The 26,500-nt window shown below is 33.0% G+C and overlaps 2 protein-coding genes and 1 non-coding gene across 4 annotated transcripts; 2 read left to right on the top strand and 1 right to left on the bottom strand.

Annotated features, from left to right (window-relative positions):
- Window positions 1-815: 815 nt before the first annotated feature.
- Window positions 816-14,274, bottom strand: LOC137808627 (5'-3' exoribonuclease 3-like). Of its 2 annotated transcripts, none has more exons than XM_068609840.1 (23): window positions 13,739-14,274; window positions 13,518-13,620; window positions 13,348-13,424; window positions 12,186-12,377; window positions 11,968-12,087; window positions 11,738-11,800; window positions 11,433-11,576; window positions 11,156-11,320; window positions 10,273-10,350; window positions 10,089-10,175; window positions 9,550-9,846; window positions 9,260-9,355; window positions 7,962-8,057; window positions 7,813-7,883; window positions 5,322-5,450; window positions 5,153-5,229; window positions 5,013-5,053; window positions 4,846-4,920; window positions 4,598-4,755; window positions 2,677-2,793; window positions 2,511-2,586; window positions 2,234-2,316; window positions 816-1,717 (listed from the first exon to the last, which is right to left on the bottom strand). In XM_068609840.1, the coding sequence occupies exons 1-23, from the start codon at window positions 13,940-13,942 to the stop codon at window positions 1,081-1,083; spliced, it is 3,186 nt and encodes a 1,061-aa protein (XP_068465941.1). In that variant the 5' UTR covers window positions 13,943-14,274; the 3' UTR covers window positions 816-1,080. The 2 variants fall into 2 exon arrangements, with proteins under 2 accessions (XP_068465941.1, XP_068465942.1); XM_068609841.1 differs by having other exon boundaries at window positions 2,677-2,781.
- A 1,076-nt stretch (window positions 14,275-15,350) lies between these two features.
- LOC137808626 (protein NPG1-like) lies at window positions 15,351-19,468 on the top strand. The gene is made up of 6 exons (XM_068609839.1): window positions 15,351-15,479; window positions 15,654-15,824; window positions 16,034-16,238; window positions 16,463-17,664; window positions 18,300-18,447; window positions 18,947-19,468. The coding sequence occupies exons 2-6, from the start codon at window positions 15,672-15,674 to the stop codon at window positions 19,267-19,269; spliced, it is 2,031 nt and encodes a 676-aa protein (XP_068465940.1). The 5' UTR covers window positions 15,351-15,479; window positions 15,654-15,671; the 3' UTR covers window positions 19,270-19,468.
- Window positions 19,469-23,384: 3,916 nt separating this feature from the next.
- On the top strand, window positions 23,385-23,552 carry LOC137808846 (small nucleolar RNA snoR143). Its single transcript, XR_011080745.1, has one exon. It is a non-coding gene; the product is annotated as a small nucleolar RNA snoR143 (small nucleolar RNA).
- Window positions 23,553-26,500: the final 2,948 nt, after the last annotated feature.

The following is a 26,500-nucleotide window of genomic DNA, read 5'->3' as shown; positions in this document are numbered from 1 at the left end:
AATGGACTAATTTAAAAAGAAAAGAATCCTGCTTATATCAATCATGTCATACCATATCAGCATAGTACTATCATAAGATTACAATTGAATATCTCAAGAATTATGTATTAATTTTCAACCATATTTTAATTAAATAAATATAATTTGTCACATCCAACGGTATTATAAAAGGCATATATAAAACATGTCTCACCAAATAGTAACATTTTACATTTTTTTAATAAATTTTATAATTAATATTTGTTAAAAATACTAAAAATAAAAGATAAAATATCACATTTTTCTAATAAATTTTTTGTTAAAAATTTCACAACAACCAAAAATAAAATTAAGTAAAACTCCTCATTTTAACATCTATATTTTATTTTAAAAAATTCCATTCCTTATTTATTTAAAATTAACTTCTAAAAACATCACATTTTAGTTGAGAATGTTAAAAAAATAGTTAAATGTGTGATGCTTGGTGAATGACACCTATTATATTAATTCATACTTAGTCTTAGTTATCTTCTTCTCTTATTGCTTCTTTATTCCTTTTCAACTAAACAAAACATTATTGCTTAAAATATCTATTTAATTTTTCACCTATTTTCATTAACTTAATTTCATTCAACCATTTCGCCTGAAAAACAAAACATAACTAATATGTTCTCTCTGCCAAACAAAGTATTTGACCTTAGAAACTGAGGTATCCATTGATTAAATCGGTTTAATTATATAATTACCCATCATTTTTCTTGCTCAACACATCATTAAAAAAATAAGAAACAAACATCACAAACTGAAAATAGAAGTGGCTTAAGAGGGATGCAATCTAGTCCCAGTAGAAAACAATCAATTGAATAGCCTGTATCATGTAGGAAAAATGTTATGAAACCTGAGTTGTAGGGGATATAATTTCTCAGATTCATCTATTCAACGGAAAATTGGTTTAACTATTGTCTCGACTAGACATAACAGGACAAAATGCAAGTCCAGAAGCTCTCCAACCTCATCTAATTGAGAGAAAAATATAAGGTACAACAACACTTAACTTGTGGGCAAAAATATTCCCCGGATGAAATGAAACTATCTGCGATTTTAAGCAGGTGGTGGCATTGCATCCTTGTTCCCTCTATCTAATGAAGAATATTGATTAGACGCATGATGGCCATGTCCCCTGCGCCCCCTCGCGTTGTGTCGTGGAGTCCAATTATGGTTACTTCTAGATGGTTGGGAGTTTTGGCTGTGGTGACTAACTTCATGATGATCATTGTGATAATTTCCTGATGAGTGGTATCCATGCCTCGAACTGCTACCACCCCTACCCGGATGGTGATTTCTTTCATGATGTGATCTAGGGTAGTCATTTTTCTGGTACGAATTTGATCTAGGGGGGTATTGTTGATTAAAATTATAAGGCTGAGCAGTAGGAGCATCATTGTAAGGTACAGAGTGTGGTTTGCCTTGGAGTGGGGGAGCTGAAATAGGAGGTGATTCATAACCATAGGAAGACACTGGTTGTCGATGACCCACTGATGCGGGATAAGATTTAGGAGGTCCATTATGCGCGCGGTGGCGGTATCCAGGAGTGTCAACTTTTGCCTGTAAGGAATTCACCGCACGGTGGCGGTGGCGGTATCCAGGAGTGTCAACTTTTGCCTGTAAGGAATTCACAACGAGTCTGTGTGCAGCATCTCCAAGCTCTTGACCAGAAATAGATCCCGGAGGGTTTTTCCTGAAACAAAAAACCGGAGCCCCAGTCAGTTCTAGCCAAGTAGACGATGGACTACAGCTGCATACAATACAACAGTAAATCATAAATTTAAATGGGTGATTGGTGGGAGGAAAGCGAAAGGGATTGTGACTTATGAGTTATAGGTTAAAGTAGAAATATAATGGAAAATTGGCAAAAATCAGAGAACCCCAGGACTAAGTAAATCCCTCAAAATGGGATGAAGGCGAGAGGATTTGTGGTTTTTTATTTTAATTTATTAAAAAATTTAATAAATATATACAACATGAAATTTTAAAATAAATATTAAGAGAAATAAAGTTTAATTTTGTAAATACTATAAAAATATTTTTGATAATTTATTTATTTACTTCTTTTCACTTTTTGATTTATATACACCACAATACATGATTTTTACTTTATTTCTCTTATATTTCTATTTTTTTATTCCATTCCTCATTTCTTTGCTCCGTATTATTTCACTTGTAATAAAAAACAATGCAAAAAACAAAGTCTTACCTCCAATTATCAGAATGGAGTCTCCTACCTGAATCTTCATGCCATAAAACAGGTTGAGGTTGTAGATCTCTAATTGTAACAGCCTGTATACAAAGCACATAATTTTATTTTCCAAATACGTTACAGAATAAGTAGACGAAATAAGAGGAGCTATGATACTTTAAACAGACCAGTGTCTTTATACGCCACCAAATGTTGAAAATTGAAAACTAAACAGGGAGAAAGACATGGAAATTGGAGGGTATAATAAATAAGGAGCAGCTACTAAATTTGATACCTTTTCTGGAAATTTAACTCCTTGTGGTGGTCGGGTAATGTGTTTATGTGCCTCTGGGAGTCCATATATTGCACATCTGAGCAACAAGGGGCAAATAAGAAAAATTACAGCAACTTTCACCATAAATCGTGTTCTTATTAAATTATACCCAGTATGAGAGACTTACATAACATGATTGTCCATGATATCTTCCATGCTTGCGATAGAAGACCTAAAGATAGGAGGGCAAGGTTCTCCAGCACACAAGGATATGTAACCATTCATTCCACCACTGCATGTATTCCTAAATAACATCAGAAGATAGTCCAGCAAGATATTAAAATTGAAAATTGAATATAAGTATATACATATAAAGCATACAAACTTGACAATTTCATGCATTTAAAAACTGCAGGGAACTTCTATAGCAGCATCTATTGTGCTTGTCTTTGGAGAAAAAAAATCATTAACTTTTCAAACTTTGCTACTCCAAAAGACTATCCCTCCCTCTAAAACCCTACAGAAAAGCCCACTCTAATTATCATAATATATTAGTATGCTTTATCGTAACAATGTGCCATATCTAAGCATTTAAGTATTTAAACAGAAAATAGTACTAATTCCAGTCTAGCACTGACACAAATGACATACATTGTTTAGAACGTAAGCTATGGGTATAACATGGACTTGAAAGTTAACTATGAATTAGTACTATGGTTACTTTAAAATTACAACAGCATTTAGCATACCAATGATAAAATTCTCTGCAACCCAAACCCACATTTTGATCAGCTATCTAAAATGGATTTGGGTATAACAGGATTCTTTAAGTCCTATATCAAGTACTATGAGATGTCTGGTGGAGTATTCAAGTGTTCGGTTCTCTCCCTTTAACAACAAGCTTTTAAGGGTTGGTTTCCCAAGTGCATGGGTCAGCGTCTCAGAAAGGGCTAGCTCTAAAGGGTTTTGATCAGTGAAGGGTTCTAATAAACGAGGAAACTGAGTGAAATGTCACGAAGCACTGTCAGCGAAAGTCATCAAGAAATCAACTCTTTGAGGTGGTGCCTAGATTGGGAACTTTAAGTGCCAGAGGCACACATAAAATAATATGGGACGCTCGATAGAGTATTAAAGTGTTTGGTTCTCCTCACTTAATTTCTAACTTTTTAGGGTGGGTTTCAAGCAGTGCTATCGATAGATCAGAGACCTCAAAAATCCTTTATAGAATTATAATGGAAAACATAACGGGTTATGGCGGAAGCATGGCAGTTGAAAGAAATATAATCTATACTTATATACAAAAGGAATGAAAATAGTTATAATTTTTTAAGTTATAGTTGACAGGAATTAACCTGTGTGAAAGGAGCTATTCTCCTTTGTAACCCTTTTGGGTGTTCTGTTTGCACTGTAATAAAACAGAGTTTTCTTTCTTCTTGCTGTGTTTGGGAGGGAATTCTGGGTTTTCTGTCTGGGAACCTAACAGTATGTGCCCACATCTCCTCCTTCCTTATGCGCAGCGCCACCGCAGCTCCTTCTTTATGCTTTGCTGTCGTCACAGCGTGCGCCACCACCACTGCCACCGTCTTTTTCTCCGCTTTCTTGGATATTTCTACTATCCGTTACCACTCCGAGATGGCAAAAGCGGCAGCCATAGGCCACCATGGAAAATATGCATCGCCACCGCCTTGTCGTGGCGGTGGTCAGAAAATCCGTCATTGCCATCTGCCATGGGGCCGCCATGGCAGATAATTGATAACACTGATTTCAAGAGGTTGGATGCTTATCACTATCTAGCACATTAATTTGTTTTACTGTGTCTTTTAATGTCTCAGATGTGTATATCACATCCAAGCTTAATTTCAAATTAAAAAGTAACAAATACCTACCGAGAAATTAAAATTAATTTTTTCTTAAACTACATAAGCATACTCCATACATACAAGTTCATAAATCATACATTATGGCTTGCCATATCATAATCGAGAAAAGTTGTGACTCATGACCACATCAGATGCAACAATTCACTACTATGATCAGAAGGAAATTTTATTAAAACCTTATCATCATCCAAAAATATTGTTAGGAAATTGCAAATCAGCAGTACCAACCTTTCTTTGGGGCTGATTCTGTCCTTGACCATAGCTCGTTCACTGTCTGACATGTTTTTACACTTGTTATGGAGTGTGCTTATGCAAGCAGAGAGAGGATGACAAGAATTCACAAAGAGCAAGTTGAACATTGTAGCATTCCGTCGCTTTTCCTCAGGCTTTTATTTTTTAATAGAAATAGGATATGGAGAAAAAATGTCAGCAAATTGGACCAAATGTGAATTTAAATTCAGAGAACAGAGACATACAGTTAAAAAGTGTTCAGTCTTTTGAACTTCTGTGAGGAGACGCCCTTCATCAATAAAAGGCAACTTAGCAATACCCTGCAAAGAGAAAGGATGGTATTATATAAGCTATGATGCAACCATGTCTAGAAAACACTGAAGAAAAAGGCAAAGGTAAATCAGGATTGAACCTGCCAAGCAAAGCGTTTGCCATTCATGTCCACTTCAAAGTCTGAGACACAACACTAATAATATTAAATGGGGAACAACATTCATAATATAGTGGAACTTCTAAAACTTAAATTAATAGCCTGTTTATATAAAGACACACCAATTGGATAAAAATCAATGATTGGTGAGTTTGGATCCGTCATAAGTCTCCTATATGGCTCAGGAAGAGCATGAGAACTGCAGATATATCATAATTCCAATGTTACATACACTAACTGAATTTAGAAAGCTACAACTCCTTACAAAAATAAGTTGTGCAGCAAGCAAACCTTGCAGCAGGAAAGACTCCTAAAAGCTGGTCAAATGGTTTGAATGGAGTACCCAGCTTAAAGCTAATATCAAGCTCACCAAGGCCCTTGAGATCAGACGCAAAGGGGGCATAATGATAAGGATAAAACCTGTTTTAATAAAAAATTAATTAAAACTGATAAAACAAGACATGCAATTCTTGTAGATCCAATCTGGATTGTGGATGAAGAAAACATAAAATTCACAAAATCTACAGGCAATAGAAGTAACTAAATTCTGTTATTCCTTCCTTGACTGTGTTTTTTCCTTATTTATATCTCTAAACAAGCATCCCAGAGCACAAAGTTCCCCATCTAGTGGGGGGAAGGGGATCTAGGAAGGATAGATTGTGTGTAACCTTACCAGAGTCACACAGAAAACAATAGGCTGCTAACCAGTGACTTTAGATTGTTCTGAGGTGAATGTTGTCAACACAGGTGGTGAGATGAAAGTATTAAAGGCTAAAACAGTATTTGTTCCAACATTACCTGATAAAATAATCCTTATTTTTGTATCTGTTGCTCAGCATCTCAAAATATCATTGGGGAAAAAAAATACAAAAAGTAGTGGTGTGGGGGGGAGACCAAACCTGACTTACTAATCCTTAACCCTATAAAAGGATATGTCAAATCTATCACTGAAAAACTCAAGGACAAATAAAGCTAGGAACATATCCCACCAATTATAACCTTGAGATCTACTGCCAAACTCAACAAGTTTATCAATACATTGATTACCCTATCTAGAAATATGCAAAATACGAATATACAAAGTATTACTATTTACCAAGCCATTAATTCATCTATTACGAAGATCCCAAGAGATAATAGAAGTATTGAACCAAGCATGAATAACAAGTTGACTCCCACTCTCAATCCAAATATTAGTCCATCCCTAGGAGATTGCAACTTCCATAGCCAGAATCACACCCACCACCTCAACATATAAAGCATTATGACCAAGATATGAAAAGAAATAACCCACAATGGAAGCATGTTGATTTCTAAAGATACCCCCACCCACAAAATATATACACTAGCAAGGGACTCATTAAGTTCTCTAAAATCACAAGCTTAACAAACAAAGCACTTTGTCCAACTAGTGCTAACAACATCTCCATTTTTTCTAATAAACATTCCACCACAGGTTGAAATTTGTCGTAAACTACAAAATCAAGAGAAGCTCATTAAATGAGAAAAGAGACTTACTAAAAACATTTATTTCTGAAAATTTTCAATCAATAGAAAAGTGATCAAAAGAGAGTGTGTTGTTATCCTTTCTCTTGACCAATTGTAGTTCACTCGCTAGGATTTACAATTTTCCATTTAAAATCAGACATCACTATCTCTAAAAATGTGTGCAAACCTCATCTTAAAAATCGGTTTTGTAAGATTGAGTTAAGCTTAAAGTCCCCTTCCTAAGATAACATCAAAACAAATCCTTCCAAATGAGATTTGTTAGACCAATTATGTCACCTGCTATCAGGCCGCAACCACCCATATATATTAATTCTCATGCTTAAGATGTTCAGTCTTCAGTGAAAAAGTGTATTAGAGATCTCACATCGGCTCACAATATGACCAAATTATAGTATATAAATTGGTACAAATCTCATTTACAATTGCGAGTTAAGTTAAACTTAAAGTTCACTTTCTAAGAACAAAAACAAAAGCCCCATCCCTTCCCTAGAACCAGATAGATAACAAAGATTAATACACAGAGAGCCAATTTCCCCAATTCTAATTATAACAAAGCATATACCTACTTCAAAGTACTTTCTCAAGTGCTAACCAAATTCATAGATTGCGGCAAAATTTTAGCCTCTTCATTTCTACTAAAACAATAAAAGTCAATCCAGATAGACGATGACCACCTATTAGGAAGGTTCAAGTGAGGAGGAATATAGGCACAACAAGGGATCATTCCCCTCAAATAGATCATAGACATGTCATAGACTAACAGTAATTAGTTACAAGATAGGGTAAAAAGAATTGTAGGAGGGTACTGTCAGCACTAGTTTTTCAAATAAGAGTGTACTGATTTTGTTTCGGTTGTCCTCTATTCTGCCACCACCCTGGCCTGGGTCAGGACACCAGAATTTCCAACGAAGATTATTTCCTGTAATCCATCAGGACCAGTTTCTAACATAATATCAAGAATTAGTCAGAGGGACCTCAGACACTGATACCCAGATTCACCGATAATATTCAAGCACTAAGGTCAAGAAACTGCAGCAGAACAGAGAAGAACATGCCGAGAACAGGTTATTTGCAAGAATCACACATTGCATAATTTCGGTTTAAACCAAATAAGACTCAAAATTCAGCCATCAACACTCAAATTTGGGTCATCACATATTTGGTCAATGTGAAGAAAGAGAAAACACCTCAAGTGCCATATTACAGGCAAAAGAAACCCAACATAATTTAAGACTCATACAGTTCTCCAGAAAGAACTAGAAAAGAAACTCACCAATTCCAAGAACAAACACCTTCATAATAATAGTGCATCACCCAACATAGGCCTTCAGTGTATTTCAAGACCTAAACAATACACTGTAATAAGAAAACCTTGACCTCCATACGAACCAAAATTAGTGACACTTCAATTCATTAACTTACAACATCTTTTCGTATAGTTTCAAGTTCCTCGGGAGTTTTAGCAGAAAATTTTTCCTCATAATACCTCTCTCTCCAACCCGGTTCTCCCAACTTAATCTGTTGAAAAAAGAAATATAAGCTAAAATCAAAATAATTTAAAAAAGACAAATAGAATTAACTTTCTACAAACAAAAAAGCAGTAGAGTCACAATTCCAAGCTTTATATATGAATGGATGTCATACTTATCAAAAAAAGTAAGCAATAAACTAGATACAAAAATAATTTATAGGCTTTTGCACATAATCAATCCACCAAAAAAGAGGTGGTTTTGACACTATATGCTAAGACAAAGAGGTGGTTTTGGCACTATATGCTAAGACAAAGAGGTGGTTTTGGCACTATATGCTAAGACTAGCGCAACTATGCGCTAACAGGCTGATTTCATAACTTGGAACTTTTTATAGGTCACATGGCAACAACTCCAACCATTCTCTCCAGCATACAAGAGTAATTGTTCTAAATGAATCAACACTTTCAGATAAACAACTACAAATGGATAATCCTTCTAAGGCATGCACTTTAAATTCAACACTTATTCTTTGGGAGTGAAGAACATGCAGATCCATAATTTAAAAAATTATAAAGATCAAAGACTCAGTTAATTTTCTTGAGTTTTATTTTATGTTTTTGGTACATTGAAGGTTCATCAAGGACTCAACTGGAAAAAAAGCTATTACAGTGATAAAATTAATCTATTACAGTTTGTTTCATCAATTTAATTATTTAATATTTCCTTCCCTTTTTTCTTTTATAGAGAAGTTAACTAATCAGCATCAGCATAAATAACAAAAATGCCACATTGCTTGTAATCTGCTTCCTGTTGTCAAATATTTGTACAGGAAACAAAGAAAACCAAGTAGTTTTCAATGTTTTCTGATCTTTGCAAACAGAAAACAGATTGAAAACAAAATAAGAGTTTTGTAATTAAACAGTTAAAATCGAAAATGAAAACAGGAAACACCCACGGATAATTCAAATTCAGCTCCAAAGCACATAAAAACGTTTAAAAAATGTAAATATAATTTAAACAGGATATAAACAATACAATATTCACGCAATTCTAACTATCATGATCCCCACTAACACAAGGTAGACATGGCAAAATTACTGCAATGTAATTAAATCCTTAGGGTTTAATAAAAAAAATCACAGGCAGGATAATTTATATACTATTTGTTACTTTAAAATACAAATAACACCGCAATTAAAAATGTCTAGGAAAACTAAAATACTAAACAAAAAAAAGGTAAGAACTTACCTTGTCCTCTTCAGCTTTTTTTGAGTTGAATACATCAGATTTCTCACGAAGTATCTCCTTCAATTTTGTTTCCAATTCATCTTTATTATCATGAACCTGAAATGTAAAGGAATACTAAACTCAGTCAGACAACAGAGGAGATAACCAGCTCATTGTAAAAACCTTACAACTTAACATAACAATGAAAAGATAATAAAGTGCATCTAATTCCTCGCCAGGCTCGTACCCAGTAATAGGTTAGCCCTTATATTAGTTCTAAAGAATGCCTCTCCTGAAGCAGGAAAACATACTTCTATTTCAAGACTATTCTCGGCTTCAACAATAGCAGCAGCAACACTTGCTCCTGAAGATAACCTAACAACTTTACGAGGTCTCTCAAAGGGTTCTTTTTTGTCTTTTCTAACTGATGAGGACATGTGAGAATTATAATGCCCAGATTGCTGAAATGGTGAAGGAGTTGGAGCCAAAGCAAGACGAGAACCATGGAATTGTGAAACTGCTACTAAAGAGTCTGGTTGAAATTGAGGCTCAGCATCATCTCCCCTTCTCCTTTGTGGCTTTCCATGCTTTATTCTCGCAGTTTGTTGCTGAAAGCAGAATAATAAATACAAAAGAAGAATCACTTCAGAACACAATCGAACATCTACAACTAAGAGGAAAACCATAAGGCTTAATGTTTATTATCTCTCACTACTCAATATTATGACAAATGTTGAACAGTCACTTCCTCAATAGTGTGACATATACACACTGATAATAAGCTCTAATTGATGATCTCTGTATAAATCCAGTCCTTAAAGGATAAAGAAAGAGATGCAACTAAACAGACCTGGTGCAATCGAGCTCTTTTCTGGAATATTTTATCTTCGTAAGATCCAATAGCCTGAATGAAGTGCTCCACCCTGCTCAAATTTATCTGAGAAAAGGCAGTAAAGAAAAGAAACAAATTGTAAATGAACATTATTTAGATGTAAAGAGGCATCACACAAATCACTCCAGTTGCCATCACATACCATGCTTCCATTGGTTAAATAACCACCAAATTCCCTAAATTCTTTCTTGTATACTGCAAGCAGCAAGTTAATTGCACCCTAGGTAAAAAAAAAGTGAAATTCCCAACAAAGATCAGTTACACAATCTAAACCAGCACATAAAAGCATTACACGTATATTAGACAATACAAGACCAATATCATAACACCATAATTACTGCCATACAATAACACTAAGAAATTAAAAAGGATGCTAAAGATTAGGACTTCTATCCACCATAACATTTAGACCATTCTTGAAAATTCTTATCCATTTCTTTGCAGTTAAAAATAGTGCAGTGAATTATGCTATGATTACTTTTGTCTTAATTGATCAACTCAAATAGAACAACTGAGGTTTGAACCACGGATCAAATTTTCTAATGATTGTACCAATAAACCCATTAGAAATGCCATGTTGACATGATAACACCTTGTGTCTTGCTTCATCCTAGACTACAAAATCCTGCATAACCATTCACACGCTTCAAATTACCTTAAATTTTAGAGCAAAGAAAAAAGAGTTTGATATTTTATTCATGCCTCACCCCAAAGTACTTTAATTAATATTGTTCGCCCTAACAATTTAAGCTTTCTCGATAGTTAGTTCCTTGTTATTTAGACAAAAGAAGAAGCCCACGATTTCCAAAATTGACCCAAATTTTTAAAATTAGCAACCAAAGTCCAAATGCTGAGAAAAACAGCACCCATATATATCCAAAACCGGTTAGGATAAGCGAGGGGAAAATCCATGATTAGCACTTACAAAATAAAGGACCAGTCCTGAAATTTGATTCACTCCAAATATATAGAAAACAGGGGAGAGGGTGAGGGACAGAGGTAACAAGAGATCTAGAATGCCAAACCTCACGAATCTCTAATGTAGGCATATGAGGTAGGAAATCATTGCCGACGAAAAAACACATGAAGATAAAATCATCAACAATGCATTCAAAATCAATCTTGAATGGAGGATTAGGTATTCTCATCTCATACTCCAGATATTCTCTCAGTGTCCAAATATTCAGGAACTGCAAAAGAAAATAAATATATAGGAAGTAAGAATTAAGGGCAAAAGTACCAAAATTATGTTGTCATATTCAATAACTTTAAGAATGTATGAATTTCAGATCAAACCCTGACCTGGAAGGGTTTCTTTGCCACAACAGCCTCTCCTTTTTCATCAAACTTTCCTGACTTCCTTTTTGCCTTTCCTTCACAGTTTGCAGCAAAATGACCCATCTGACCACAGATGAAGCATTTGTCTTGTCCAGGAGTAAATACTACCTGCATTAACAGATTATTTATCAGCAATTCAATCACAATATCTAATGGAAAAAAGCCAAAATAATTACATCAATCATTCCTCACGGTCAACATCATGTATTTATTTAACTGCATTAATAAGCTATAATTCACAGACACAGAACAACTCATCAGACACAAACCTCTCTAAGAATTGAAAAATGAATTTCATGCGTAGCCAATGCCAACATTATCAAATCAGCATCCTGACGTCAGAATACCAAATGCAAAAAACAAGTTAATTACATCTATGATAAATAAAGCAAAGAAGACACCAAGTAAAAGTAAAAAATAAATTGATTTTCTGTTTTTGATTAACAAAATCAAAGATGAATTTTGAAGAGTAACAGGAAGTTGGAAGTGAGATATATACCAAACCATACAGGCAATGTCGTGTATTTGGATCATAACCTTTAAGATTTCTCTGAAGACGAATATAGGACATAATCTTATGCTCCCCTTCACCAGGAACATTTGCATCAGAGAGAATAACCTTCAGTCACACACATAAACCATAACATTAGATTAGATCCCCCTCTCAAATAAGACACATTAGCCACAGTCACACAAAATATAAAATTAACTCTCTACCTTAATATTTTTCCAACCAGGGTCATTGTTCAACCTAAGATGAACATAGTACTGAAGTGCAATTGACAAGACAGCCATAAATTCAGTTCCCGGAGTAATGACGTTTGAATCAAAAGTCTGTGACTCTTCTTTAGGTGGAAGCTTTCTGCCCTCCTTCTCAAATTCCTCCCTTAACCTTGCTTCTTCAGCAGCCTAACATGCAAGAGAAAAAGAAGGCAAACATGGGCAAAATTCACATTTAGGCATCTTCTCGTATATTTCACCATTATCTTGACAGATTCAGGGTGGTGACATGTACACCAACCACATTAACCACAAAAAAAGTGATGAAAGCAAGGAACATTTGCAGTATCATCCCAGACTTTTTCAACAGAACTTATATTTTAACACAACACTACCTTCCACTCCAACATCAAGAAAATTTTACCAGTTGATGTAAGCTACAAAATTTTAAAAAAAAGTATAGATAAATGGATAAATACTCAAGACCAATGCCAGAGCATTCACTATTTGCAATGTCTATCAGTAATCAAACAACGAGCAAAGTTCAAGCTTTCAATTACCAACCAAAAAGTATTGCATGACATTGATTCAACTAAATTGTTGATAACAAGCAAAGAGTGTAAACAATGTTTCAATTGCAGATAGTGGAAAACGGCAGAGAACAAATAATCGGCTATATCATATAGTAGACAGTATCGCAGCATATAGGGAAAGTCACATAATGGTTGAAATATATGATATATAAGTTATACATATATTAAAAACAAAGTTGTAAGCAAACAAAAATAAAACACATAAAAATTGGCATTATATTAACTCAAAAGTTCAATTTGCTGAAGACTTGTTAGAGATGACGAGGATGCAGGGCACATGCCACAACCACAACAATTGCAAGATAGAGATGTCAAATTCATGCAACAATTTATACAACACTTTTTGCCCCTTTCTCTCAATCACATTAGTTATTACATCTTGTACTTCTCTCTCTTTTCTCTTTTCCGCTCTCTTAGTTGTAACTTTTTGTACAGATCGTTGTCCAAATAACATTTTTCTACTAGATACCAAGAAACACAAAAGATCGATGTCTATAACGCATCTCGAAGCATCCAAATGCACACAACACCAAATGAGTGTAAAACAATATAAGCATAAAACATACCGCATCAGCTGCATCTTTCGCAGCCCTAAACCTCCTAGACCGTTGCTGGTTCATTTTCGCCCTCGGCGCAACACCGTCTACGAGTCGAACCAAACAAAACAAATAAACCTCACCAGTAACACAGATAGCGCAATGACAAATCATAAAAATCACAAGAAACAGACACACACCAATAGCCATGTAGAGCAGCTTCCGCGGCCGCACCATGACGAATAGCCTGTCAATGTAGTCGAACATGCACTCAAACACCTCGTCAAACGACGTCGGAGAAGGCTGCATACAAACAAACAACGCGTAATCGTAAACGTCCACATTCTTGAAATTCAAAAAACGATAAATACATTAATTACTTAAGTTTGGAAGAAGAAATAGTGAGAATGAGAAACGTTACCCTATCCTCAGGGTGAAAGCACGGATGAATAATGCCGTTCATATCGAGGTAGAGATTATCGTATTCGATGTTGTTAGGGTTCTTATCGCTCGTATCGACCGGGATCTTAACGCCGTCGATGACGACCGGTTCCTCTTCAATAGAGTCCACAACCACCATCGGATACTTCTCCGCCAGCCATCGATAGAACGCAGGGACACCCATCGTTCAGTCGCGAACTCAGATTCAGTTCGCCGAAAACGAAAACCACTTCTCTCTCAAGTCTACAATGAGAAGAAGAATGTGCGAATTGGACTTACACTGATTCCACAGTGCGTGCGTGCGCGGGCGCCGGCGCGGTTCTTTCGTGTTGCGTTATTACACTGCTCTCGCGCGTGTTGGATTGCTAGGTCATACAACCTGAACGAATGAATAGACGATAATGCCCTTTTCAAAATTGTTATATGGTAATGATTTTGGTAATATTTTGAGTGCCTTTTTGTCTTTCTACGATTCAAAGGTCGGCGAGCTTTTATTCCCTCCATCCCATTTTCATTGCCATGTTAGAAAACAAATTTGCTATTTATTTCTTAATAAATATTTTTGTATAAATCTTTAAAATAAATATTTTTTTTTCATTTATATCTTTAATGTATTTTTAATGTTATTCTTGTAATTCTGTACTGTTTTCAACAAAACATAATAATTTCCTGTAAAAATACATAATATTGATATTTCAATGTTTCATGTCTACTCTATTTTGTCTTTTGTTACAATGTCTCAATTTTCACTTTCTAACAGAGATGGCCTTACGTTCGTAAAAAGCGGGTCGGGTTAGTCCGTCTCGTATAAAATTTATGGACTGATTTTTTTAATCTGGATGGTCCGCAGGTCTGTGGACCAGCCTGCATAAGAAATATTTATTAAAAAGTATAATTTTTTAAATAAAATTTTTAATTTTTTTTATTTAGAAAAATTAGGTAGATGGTTTCATAATACAGGATGTAAAATATAAGGCTGTATGAAGAAAATATAGGAGTGTGAAAAAAAAAATTATATATTTTAAAGTTATGCGGGCCAATCCGCCCCGCCTCACACGGGCTGCGAGTTATGCGGGGCGGACCTAAGCGGGTTGAAATAAACAACCCGACCCGCGTTTTTTTCAGCGGGCCGCGGACCGGCCTGCATAGCCCGCCCCACTTTTCCACTCATACTTTCTAACCACTTGTTGGATAGATATCACGCTAAAATATTATTTTGGTCCTTTATGTTTTTAAAAATCTCACTTTCGTCATTTATATTTAAAAATGTATATTTTGATCTTTTTATTTTAAATGAAAAATATATTTTTATTAGTTTTATATTGATTTCGTTAATATTTTAAATTTTATTTTAGTAACGATTAAATTTTGACACAATATTTAAATTATTTTTAATATCTTTAATTCTAAATGTATTTTTCATTTAAATTACTAAAATTGTTGATTTTGACCCTTCCTAAAAAATAATTAATTTCTAAAGTAGCGGTTGACCCGCCAATTCTCCTTCTTCACCTTTTTTTTTTCTTAAAAAATATTTGTTTTTTTTTCACATTGAAAGGTAAAAAAGACAAAATAGCATTCATAATTGATTTGTCTGTGGGATCTCGAAATTCCATTGAAACAGTTTCGGAGAAGAAAACCAAAACAAAACTACAAAATTAAATCAAACACCGAACAGGCAAAACCTCCATTCGACGCCACATTGTTCTAACGACGTTAAGGTTCTAATTCTCATTTTCTCGTTTGTCTGGATCCACAGTTTTATTTCATCAATCTCTATTCACAACAACATTTTCATTTCTTTCTGTTATGTATGGACAACGAATGAACAACACAACAATCTTAAATGATAATGTCTGGATTTATTAAAGTTATTAACACACAAATATGTGCAGGTGGTGAGATAATGATCAATGGAGTTTGAGAAAAACGGAAGTGTGACGATTCGCGAGATTTGCGGGAATGGAAGTTGCATGAAAGTGACAGAACTTGAGGCCAAACTTGATGCAGGAAATGTTGAAGAAGCAGAAGCAACATTGCGTAATGGGTTATCAATAAGTTCCGAGGTTCATTTTTGTTTGTTAATTGTATATTCCATCCTTCATGACAATACAAACCAATGTTACAATGTCACATTATTATCGAATGGTCTTAGTATCATTGATTTGTTGCCTCAGTGTTACCATTTTGAATAGGTAGAAACTTATGAGAGATCATTGTTAGAGTGGTTTTACTTAATTGATTGGATTCTTATTCAATTATTATATCTTGACAGGAAGCAAAGGCTCTTCTTGGAAAATTAGAGTATCAAAGAGGTAATGTGGAGAATGCCTTTCGAGTGTTTGATGGAATTGATCTTCAACCAATCATACAACAATTACAAACTTCCCTTTCGGACAAAACACCTGCGAAGAATACTTTAACGTTTGAAGCCATCTACCTAAAAGCCAAGTGTTTACAAAAGTTGAACAAATGTACAGGTATTGACTATTGTTCCAGCTATTGAAAGTTGTTTGCTACTTGTGGTTTACTTTTTGTTTCTAAATGGAGACGAATCTTCCATTCCTTATACACCTTTTTATATTCTAACAATATCCCACCAGATGAAGTTGGCTAATGGATCACACAACATTCTCACTTGTTTAAAAACCAACTTCTAAGGGATATTAATAGATTGAAAATTTTGTTTCATGGATTTATACAGAAGCTATTGATGGGTGTAAGAGTGTTCTGGATGCTGTTGAGAAGACATATAGTCAGGGTAAAGTTGATACACAAGGCGACAATAAATTGCAGGAGATAGTGAGTCATGTAGTGGAGCTCCTTCCAGAGCTTTGGAAGGAGACTGGGTGCTATGATGAGGCATTGTCAGCTTATAGGAATGCCCTACTTGGTCAATGGAACCTTGATAATGAATTTTGTGCAAGAATTCAGAAGGCACTTGCTGTGTTTTTGTTGTACAGTGAAGTGGAGGCAAGTCCACCTAACAAGACCGATGGGTCTTATGTACCCAAAAACAATATGGAAGAAGCAGTTCTTCTTTTACTGATTATTTTGAGAAACTTCGTCCTTGGTAAGATAAAGTGGGATCCTTCAATTATGGAACACCTGGTTTTCACACTTTCAACATGTGGAGAAACCTCTATTCTAGCAAAGCAATTTGAAGAGTTGACACCTGGTACATATCAACGCATTGATCGTTGGATTTTTTTAGCTCTGTGTAACAGTGGAGCTGGAGAAAATAATACTGCTTTGAATCTGCTTAGGATGTCTTTGCATAAACATGAACGACCAGATGACCTGATAGCATTATTATTGGCTGCCAGAATTTGTAGTGAGGATCCTCATCTTGGTGCTGAGGGAGCAGGTTATGCACAAAGAGCAGTGAATAATGCCCAGGGATTAGATGGGCATTTGAAAGGTGTGGGTCTAAGGATGTTGGGACTTTGCCAAGGAATACAAGCTACGGTTTCTTCTTCTGACCATGAGAGGTCTGAGCTTCAATCTGAAGCTCTAAAATCATTGGAGAAGGCAATTCGATTGGAGCAGAACAATGCTGATCTCATTTTTGAATTGGCTATTCAATATGCTATGCACAGAAATTTGAGTGTTGCTTTATCATGTGCTAAACAGTTCTTTGACAAAACTGGTGGCTCTACACTAAAAGGGTGGAGATTGCTTGCTCTAGTTTTGTCTGCACAGAAAAGATTTACAGAGGCTGAAGTGGTCATTGATGCAGCTTTAGACGAGACTGCAAAATGGGAGCAGGGGCCACTACTCAGGCTGAAAGCCAAGTTGAAGAACTCTCAATTACGACCCATGGATGCTATTGAAATTTATCGGTACGTTCTTGCATTGGTTCAAGCCCAGAAGAAATCACCCGGGCCTCCTAAACAAGGTTCACAGGTATGATTATGCAATCTTCTCTTCTTCCAAAGAATATTATTGCTGAAAATCCAAACAACCTAATTTTCAAGTTTCATTTCTCAAATCCATCATTTTCCTCTTCCTCTTCCTCGAATTCACTCCTTAAACAAACTTACCTTTAACTTTTGCACATAACAATATAGGAAGTAACACATAATTACAATGCCTTGGAAATTGTCCCCATTAGCCTACTGAGAGTCTATGTGTAGGTGTTATGCATAGCACAAGTAAAACACATTCAATCAATTCCATCCATTATTTCTCTCCCTTTCTTTGTCTTGTTGAGTTAAACAGGAGTCTTATCATCGATCATAACTTGTCATGTCATAGTTTTGCCGAAGTGTTCTTGAAACATGGAAATATTTTGTCAAGCTCCAGTTTCTATTATAATGTTTAGTAATGGTAAAACATAAACCATTATGCTTATTTACATTAATAATCCTTAAATTAAGGTACTGAAAACTAAGCAAATAAGAGAAGTGGTCCAAAGAAATAAAACTTTAGAGTATTCTAATATATTTTTCAGATATTGTACCATACATAAAAAGGAAGTTTTTGTTTCCCCCTTTGATTCCAAAACTATGTTACTTTTATTTTATTAACTCTCTTTGTAGGTGGATGATGCTAAGATAAATGAACTTGAAGTTTGGCATGGTTTGGCAAATTTATATGCAAACCTTTCTCACTGGAAGGATGCCGAAATCTGTTTGCAGAAGGCCAGAGAGTTAAAGGAATACTCACCAGCAACAACACACACGGAAGGCAAGAACAAATCTATATGTTATGACCAGTTTTTCCACACAAAAATAGTTAAATAGAATTTTAACAAAATAATTAGTTGTTATATTAGCAAGATTAGATATTATTTTAAAATAAAATTATTAGTATCTAAATTTGTTTATATTATTGATAAATAATTTTTAAATTAATAACTAATTAGATACTATAATTTTAGATATCATGATTTAGATATCAACTTTAAAATTTAAATAATTGGTAGTTAAAACTTAGGTAACTAATTAGATATTGATTTAAAAATTATTTATTAATAATAAAAACTAATTTAGATACTAATAGTTTTATTAATCTCTAAAACAGTATCTAATTTAGTCACTATAGAAACTAATAATTTTTTATTTTTAAAATTAATTTTTATTTTATAATTTTCTTCTTAGTGGTTTTTTTTACCACAATCAACTTATGTTTTTCCTGTTGTTTTAATCAAATTGACATTTCATATGTTTGAACGTGATTGAACCAGCTATTATGTTCGAAGGACGTGGAGAAAATTTAGAAGCTCTGACTGCTACTTTGAATGCAGTTCTGTTTGAACCAAACTATGTGCCAAGCAAGATCTTGATGGCTTCTTTGATACTGAAAATCGGTTTTAGTGCAGCTGCTTCTGTTGCTAGATGTCTACTTTGTGATGCACTTAGAATAGAACCCACCAACCGCATGGCTTGGTATTACTTGGGATTAACTCACAAGGCTGATGGTCGAATAACTGATGCTGCTGATTGCTTCCAAGCAGCTTCCTTGCTTGAAGAATCAGATCCCATTGAAACTTTTAGCTCTATGATTTGACTACATTTCTTGATTTCACATATCCATTTATATTTTTGTTGTCACTTTCGAAAATGTATCTTGTTCCATATAAAAGGGTATACGACTTTAAGTCCAGAACACTCAATGATAATCAAGAGTGAATACACCCTTAACTTATGTGTAAAAGATGATTTTTTCCTTCGCCTTTTATGGTATATATTGATAAATCTTGATTTTGATATTGATTCTACCTTAATAAAGTCATTAAGACTAATTAAAATGTATTTTTTTTCTTTTTTCCATTTTAAATTGTTATAAGAAACTACATTTTGAGAAAAATAGTTGGATTATATCCTAGAGTAGGAAATAAGATAACAATGAGATAATAAACTAATAAGAACTTATGGGATATGAGTTAAATATGTTTTCTTTTTCTGTACTTTTCTCTAAAATTGTTTTTTTCCTAGTCCAAATTTTGGACCTACTGAATATTTGTAGTAAGAAAACTATTAGAGTGAGTTTCTCATATATTTTTTGTGGCAAACATATTTCTTTTGTAAACTAAGATGTTAAAATATTTCATCGATGCAGTGGATATTATAATATTACAATATAGTTCTCACTTTACATCTCTTTGTTTCATAAAAAAAAAATACTAAGGTCACATTCCAATAACTTCCTTACTACAAGTATCCAATAGGAATAAAGTTTGGATTAAGGATAAAAATAAATTTTACGATAAGGACGAAAAATATATTTAACTCGTTCATTAATAATATTTTTATTTTATGTCTTATTTTAATTATTTATTTTATTATAATAAAGAAAATGTAAAAAATATATATTATTAATATTTACAATATAATTGATTATGTGAATTAGAAAAAAGTTACTAAAGTAGTTAAGAAAAAATATTATCAAGTCTGGTGGGGAGGACAAATATCAATGGTTTAAAAGAGCTTGAGAACATCTAAAATGAACTTTATCTAACTTTTAGTCCTAATGGTGAACTATTTTAAGAACTTCAATTAATTTTCATATACTTCTTTACATATTTATTGTTTTAAATTCACAACTTACATTCAAAACTTGTTAGTTGACCTTTCAAAAGAAATCATGTGTACTTATGAGTGAATTTTCTCCTCATAACTCAATAAAATATTGCATATGCTTGAGATATTGTATTCTCATTCGAGCTTCTACTTATCCTCATTTGCATAATATGGTTTAAGACCCACTAGACTAAAAAAAACATAAAGTCTTATTCTTTAACCTTTCAATTGTGTTATGATTCAGGTCTTAATTGTTATTCTATATGATATCCAAACTTTCTTTTAGATTACTCAACACATACATAAATTGATTCATTAAGTCATGCTCCACATAAAATAATATATTATTACGAATACCATTTGATTTGTTGATTTTGGTATCCATTAACACCTCCTTTCATTGGGTGTACCATTTTTCACATCAACTTGAGATAAAAAAAAAAAGATAGGAATTGAAATAGACATAGGCTTATTTAATTTTTGAATTCATTATTGGATTATACCACCACTCTCCATTGTAGAGAAATGATGTGGCGTCAAATATGGAATATGTTAACAATTTTCAAAGGAATTAACGGGATGATTCGAGGAATAATTGGTTATGAAGTTGGGTGGTGGTGGTTGTGGAAACATAAGAATAAATGATAAATTATGAGAATAAAGGGATAAACAATTAATGATTTAACAAATAATTGAAGTAAACATTATAGTGCTTTTGATTCATGTAGTAAAATTTGAATTTGGAAATAAAATCTAAAATAGAAGAAGATGACAATAACAATGAAAAAGAAGTTAACGCAAGTTTTTAAAGATATTGGAACTCAATCTATAAAGAAGTTTGAAGTGTTAGAAAGTGATATTTTTGTTTAGGAATCAATCATGAGTATATATAGGCTAGGGGAATAATCATGTAATTTTCAAAACCCCTCACCCTAACACACCACTCACATTAGGACCAAAGTTTTCATTATCCAATGCAAAAAACCCCAAAACACAACAAAAAAAACTTTCACCAAACCCTAACCTTTTCTTCATCTCCTTCAATCCATGAATTTTTCTAAACTATGATGTCTCCGACTAGATTGTGACGTCTTCGAGCTTAGGTGCCTAGGTGTGAGACATTCCAGAAGGTTCTGTTAGATTGCAAACGATCCAATTGTTGACGAATAGTTGGGACGTTTGGAGTCGCGAGCTTGTGTTTCCTTGTAATGGTGTCTTTTCTGTTGGGACCATTACTCTAACCCAGATACTGAATTATGGTTTGGTGTCGAGAATCCTTTGTCCTGCAAGGTTAGTCATGAATTGTTCTTTGAGTTCGTCGGACTCTTTGGGTGGGGATTCTTTGGTTAGCTTCGGGGTCGATAGCGAATAAGAATAACGAGGTTGAAATTAGCTCTACTAGTGTAAATGTTCTAGATAAGGCTACTCAGTTGGTCGCGAAACAAATGAGAATGGATTGTCTTATCGACCTCAGTATGAATGGGTTGACAAGAGGGTCACTGAATAATTTTCCCGGTATAAGTGGTCGTATACGATAAAGTCTTTTGTGTTTAGTGTTTCCATGTTGAAGAGTGATATCGAGGTTGGTATGATCTTAGTTGAGAGTTGTTGTGTTATTGACAACATGTGTCATGGTCGAGAGGATGTAGACTTAGACTTATTCTTTGTGTATTATTGTTTCTTTATTGATCACCACTTTACTTTCCATTTCAATAAGTTTACTATGGGCATTCTCCAAATCCTCAATGCTGCTCCTATGCAGCTTCATCCGAACTCGTGGACTTCGTTGTAGATTTTACGACTTCTTTGTAAACTAAATAAATTAGAATAAAAAATAAAATCACTTAGACAAGCTCTAAAACAAGAAAAAAATATATTCAAAAGTTATTCACTATATTACTAAAATTGTTGATTCAACAAAGGAACCATTTTTTTTCTAACTTGTAGAGTTTTCTAGAAAATTTAGAAAGGATAAAAACATTTTATAAATTGTTCTCTTAAATAGATAAAAATAACTTTTATATAAAGCTATCAATTTTAATGAATTGAAAAAAAAAACCAATGGCTTTAAGCACAATTTTAATCATTCAAATATATTTGTAATGATTTTTTTTATAAATTGTTTTCTTAAATAGCTTAAAATAACTCTCATATAAAACTACGATTTTAATTAATTGAAACAAAACCAATGCCTCTAAGCAGAATTTTAATCATTTAAATATGTTTTTAATTCATTAAAATCACTATAACGTGAGCTTTAAGTAATTTGAATTTAGTAAAACAACTTGATTATTAGCCTTTGAAATGTTTAAGTGAAATTAATGGATTGAAATGAAATTTTAAATGATTAAATGTTATTCTTTGCATACCATGTAAATTACTTCCAGAGTTGTTTAACTCTGTGAAAATAGTTGTCACTATTTTACTTTCCGTTATGAAAATACTATTTTACATTTTCTTTTCAAATTATTAAACCAATTTTATTGTTTTTCTTTGCAATGTCTCTTTAAGGACAAGAAGATAGAAATAAAAAAAAGGATGTTTTTCTTTATTATTTTTTTGCAAAATACTATTTTACCCCTTTTAAAAATATCTTCCAAATTATTCATTTCAGAATATACTTTTCAAAAATATTTTATGAATTCTGAATTTACAATTTTGGAAATTACAAAAATATGTTTCAAGAAAGAATATATGGGTGCGGGAAGAAAAATATAGGGGTACAGGAAGAAATACCCATAAAAAAATTAAAACATCTTAAAAATTAACAATGTTGGTATTTTCTGGTTACGATAACTAGGGTTTGTTATAAAACAGAGGCAAAATGCAACCTCTGGGTGCGCCTCCACTCGCTATATATACCCTCAAGTCCTAACCCTCTCACCGCAAACCCTAGCCATAGCAGCTGGATCACCATTCCTCACCAGCCACCGCCGAGTATTTTCGCATCTCTCCCAATCTCCATTATTGTTTTTTTGAAATATACCGTTTATCATTTTCTCACTGTTCATTTGTTGAAACCGTTTGCTTCCTCTTAGATTTTTTTTGATGTTCTTTGCATCTGTGAAAATGTCATAGTTGATGAATAGCAGTGTGCTGAATATGCACCTTGTATCGTAGGCCTCTCCGATTTCGTGGAGAGGTCTGTGAGCAGTTGTGCGTAAAGTGAGTGCTGATTCGTCAGCAGGCAGCCAGACAACTGCCGTGGTGGATCCACAGATGAACGGATCATTCTCAATGCTGTTTGTCTACTAATTTCACTGTACATTTCAATACTTTCACACTCACTATTCTCATTTAATTTTCCCTTTCCAACACTATTATCTTCATTCTAGAGTCTCCATTCTCTATAAATTTGCATCAGGCTCATCTTATACGCTTTTATGGCTTAGCTTGTTTGTTCAAATTGAATCTGTTTGTTAAACCTATCTGATTTTAGTTTTCTATGCGCAGATTTAGGTTTTTGTAAAAATATTGTGTTTTTTTTTTTAACTTCCGAGTTTTTTTTATCATCTTTTGGAAACGACGAGAATAAGTTAGTGAAAAATAAAATTCATCTTTTGGATCAAATATACATTGTATTTTTATATGAATTTAGATTACTGGACTGCTTGGACTTACATTGATTTTTTTTTCTGATATTTAGGCCCATTAAGGTTTTTGCTGTTTTATTTCTAAAATTACTCCATATTACGATATTTTTCCAAAAAATTACAACCCCAATTCAAATAAAAATACAAGAAAGTATGTAATTTAACAAAATGTATTTGATCTTATTATAATGATATTGAGATTTGTACCTTTCAAGGGACTTGCAATTTTAAAAAAAGATACATTCAGGAAACTATACAGTTTAACAAAATGTATTTGATCTAATTAGTATGTTGGCAATCAAGAAACTATATAATATAACAGTATATTTGATATAAAAAATAATTTATCTACATTTCGAGATTTAATTTAATTTATTGAATTAGAAAAAAAATCATGTCTTATGTAGATCAAAGTTACTGAATTCATTTCAAATATCGAATTCATTTGTTTTTTAAATTGACAGCTTGGTACTTAAAACAATAAATTTACCTTGTTTATTTTTGGAATGAAATTTATATTCGTTACTGTATACTCAATTTTTCCTCCTTTTGATAAATTTTCAAATTTATAATGTATGTTATTAAAACTTAATATTTTTTATATGTGAAAAAGATATTTTATTTGTTTTTCTCCAAAACTTAGATATATTAATTTTTGTAACATTATCTCAACTTGATATCTTATATCCATGACCCAAGATGTAAATAATGTATTAAAGATAATAATACACTACAAACTAGCACACCAAGCACAACAAAATAATGGAGATTGAATGAAGAACAAGATGATTGAACCGATTAAAATGACAAAACACACTAAACATTAGATGAAATTGAATTAAAAAATGATAAGACATGAAACACGGAAATATATTTTTGATGGTAAGCTTGCGTAAGTATGGAGGAATTTGTTTATGGACCGTGACCGTTTTGGAATAGATGAGTTTAAGAACAAATAAATGTTTGGTCATTTGGGCTCACTAATTTTAAGAAAAACCTATCCTTTCATTTATGATTGCATATTAAAAGCCAGATGCAAGTCCTTGGTTCCAACTTTTCTATGTTGGAAAAAATCTTTGTTTAACAAATCTTTGACCAAGATTGTCACAACTTATAAGTTGAGGCTATGCCTCAACTAACCTTCGAGGATAATTGATGATGAAGACACAACACTTAAGATGGCAGCTTTACCTCTCATTGAGGGTATTGTTCGTACATATCTATCTTGTTGTTGTCCCTGTACCCATTCTTATACCCTTCCCTCCTTTAATCCCATCCCCATTTAAATTATTAAAACATTTATAATTTTTTAGGGTTTATACATTTATACTATTTTAAAAAATTTATCTTCACTATTTTAGTTTTGTTTCATTTGAAAAATTCATATTTCTTTGTTTCGCCACACAATTTTTCATTATCTCTATCAAGTGTTTGATTTGTTCAATATTCACAAAATTCACTTAGATTTTTAAAGTATTTTCTCTCTTATTACACATTTTTTTTTCTTTTATGTGTTTTGTTCTAATGATGCATTGCATCTTAGAAAACACAAACTTCAATTTTATTAAATTAAATAGGACAAACATTTGATTATCTAAACTTTTCTTTATTATTATTTTTTTCACATAGGTGTAATTAAGACAAAAACTTGCGGTGGAGTCACTGATAAAATAATAAGTCAAGTTGAGCATAAGATTCCACACTAAGATAATGAGCTTTTATAACTTCAAATAGTGCTACATGTTGATCCAAACTTCATTTATGATTCTCTTGCTCATGTTGATAGTGGGAACGAAGAAATAGATATACAATGATTAATTCAAACAAACATAATGAAGAATAAAATGAGAAATACACTTCGAGTGAAAATGTTTTTAAAAAAATACAATGAACAAAGTTAGAAATTGTCAAGATAAAAGGATCTGGATACCATGGGTTCAAGCAACTTTGGACCTACATTGAATTTCCAAAAATTTTCAGAGCAAGAATATCATTATTAAGGCAAATTGAGTTGTTGAGAAGGGAATCTCAACCTATTATGACAATTCCAAATTATATTTTTGTAAATTTAATTTAAATATAATTTATTAACTTAAGGTACTAAATTTTATCTTATATTTAAATATATATTGATCAGGGAGCTTGAATGATAGCCAATTCTTTAGAAAAAACAAAATAATTAGAATAAGTCAATGATAAGACATGTGAGCTTGCAATATATTAAACCTTGTAAAGTTATAATTTAATGTTTGTTAATTTATTTAAGTTGTTTAGTAACATAATTGCTAAAATATTTTTTTATTATGTTATTTTTCTGACTAAAAGAAACTCATACAAAACTTATCTAATCATACCTTTGATTAATACCATATAATATGTAATACTTGAAAAAAATCCACCTCAATGTAGTAGTTATGACTCGCGTCCAAATAATAAAGTGGTACATTAGTAGAAAAAAAAGAAGAAAGAACATATAGTTTATGCTATCATCCAATTATAAGTGTTTTGAGTTAGCTTTTATAGAAAAAAAAAGTTTAGCTTATTTTTCTTAGACATTTGAAACTATGACTATGATTATCCAATTAAAATTAGAGTGTGACTTTTATAAACTTATGTCGTTGTTTA

The sequence above is a fragment of the Phaseolus vulgaris genome, chromosome 3 (assembly GCF_000499845.2).
Source record: "Phaseolus vulgaris cultivar G19833 chromosome 3, P. vulgaris v2.0, whole genome shotgun sequence".
NCBI lineage: Eukaryota > Viridiplantae > Streptophyta > Magnoliopsida > Fabales > Fabaceae > Phaseolus > Phaseolus vulgaris.
Note: the sequence above shows the minus strand (reverse complement) of the source record. Positions and strands in the feature narration are given on the sequence as shown.

What these genes read in the sequence shown, in the direction of transcription:
- LOC137808626 (XM_068609839.1), top strand. Translation starts at nt 15,672, where the DNA reads ATGGAGTTTGAGAAAAACGGAAGTGTGACGATTCGCGAGATTTGCGGG. An exon ending in GGTTATCAATAAGTTCCGAG is followed by an intron (nt 15,825 to 16,033) that starts GTTCATTTTTGT and finishes ATATCTTGACAG; the next exon opens with GAAGCAAAGGCTCTTCTTGG. An exon ending in CTCCTAAACAAGGTTCACAG is followed by an intron (nt 17,665 to 18,299) that starts GTATGATTATGC and finishes CTCTCTTTGTAG; the next exon opens with GTGGATGATGCTAAGATAAA.
- LOC137808627 (XM_068609840.1), bottom strand. Translation starts at nt 13,942, where the DNA reads ATGGGTGTCCCTGCGTTCTATCGATGGCTGGCGGAGAAGTATCCGATG. An exon ending in AAAGAGCTCGATTGCACCAG is followed by an intron (nt 9,847 to 10,088) that starts GTCTGTTTAGTT and finishes TTCTGCTTTCAG; the next exon opens with CAACAAACTGCGAGAATAAA. An exon ending in GGTGTTTGTTCTTGGAATTG is followed by an intron (nt 5,451 to 7,812) that starts GTGAGTTTCTTT and finishes TTATTAAAACAG; the next exon opens with GTTTTATCCTTATCATTATG.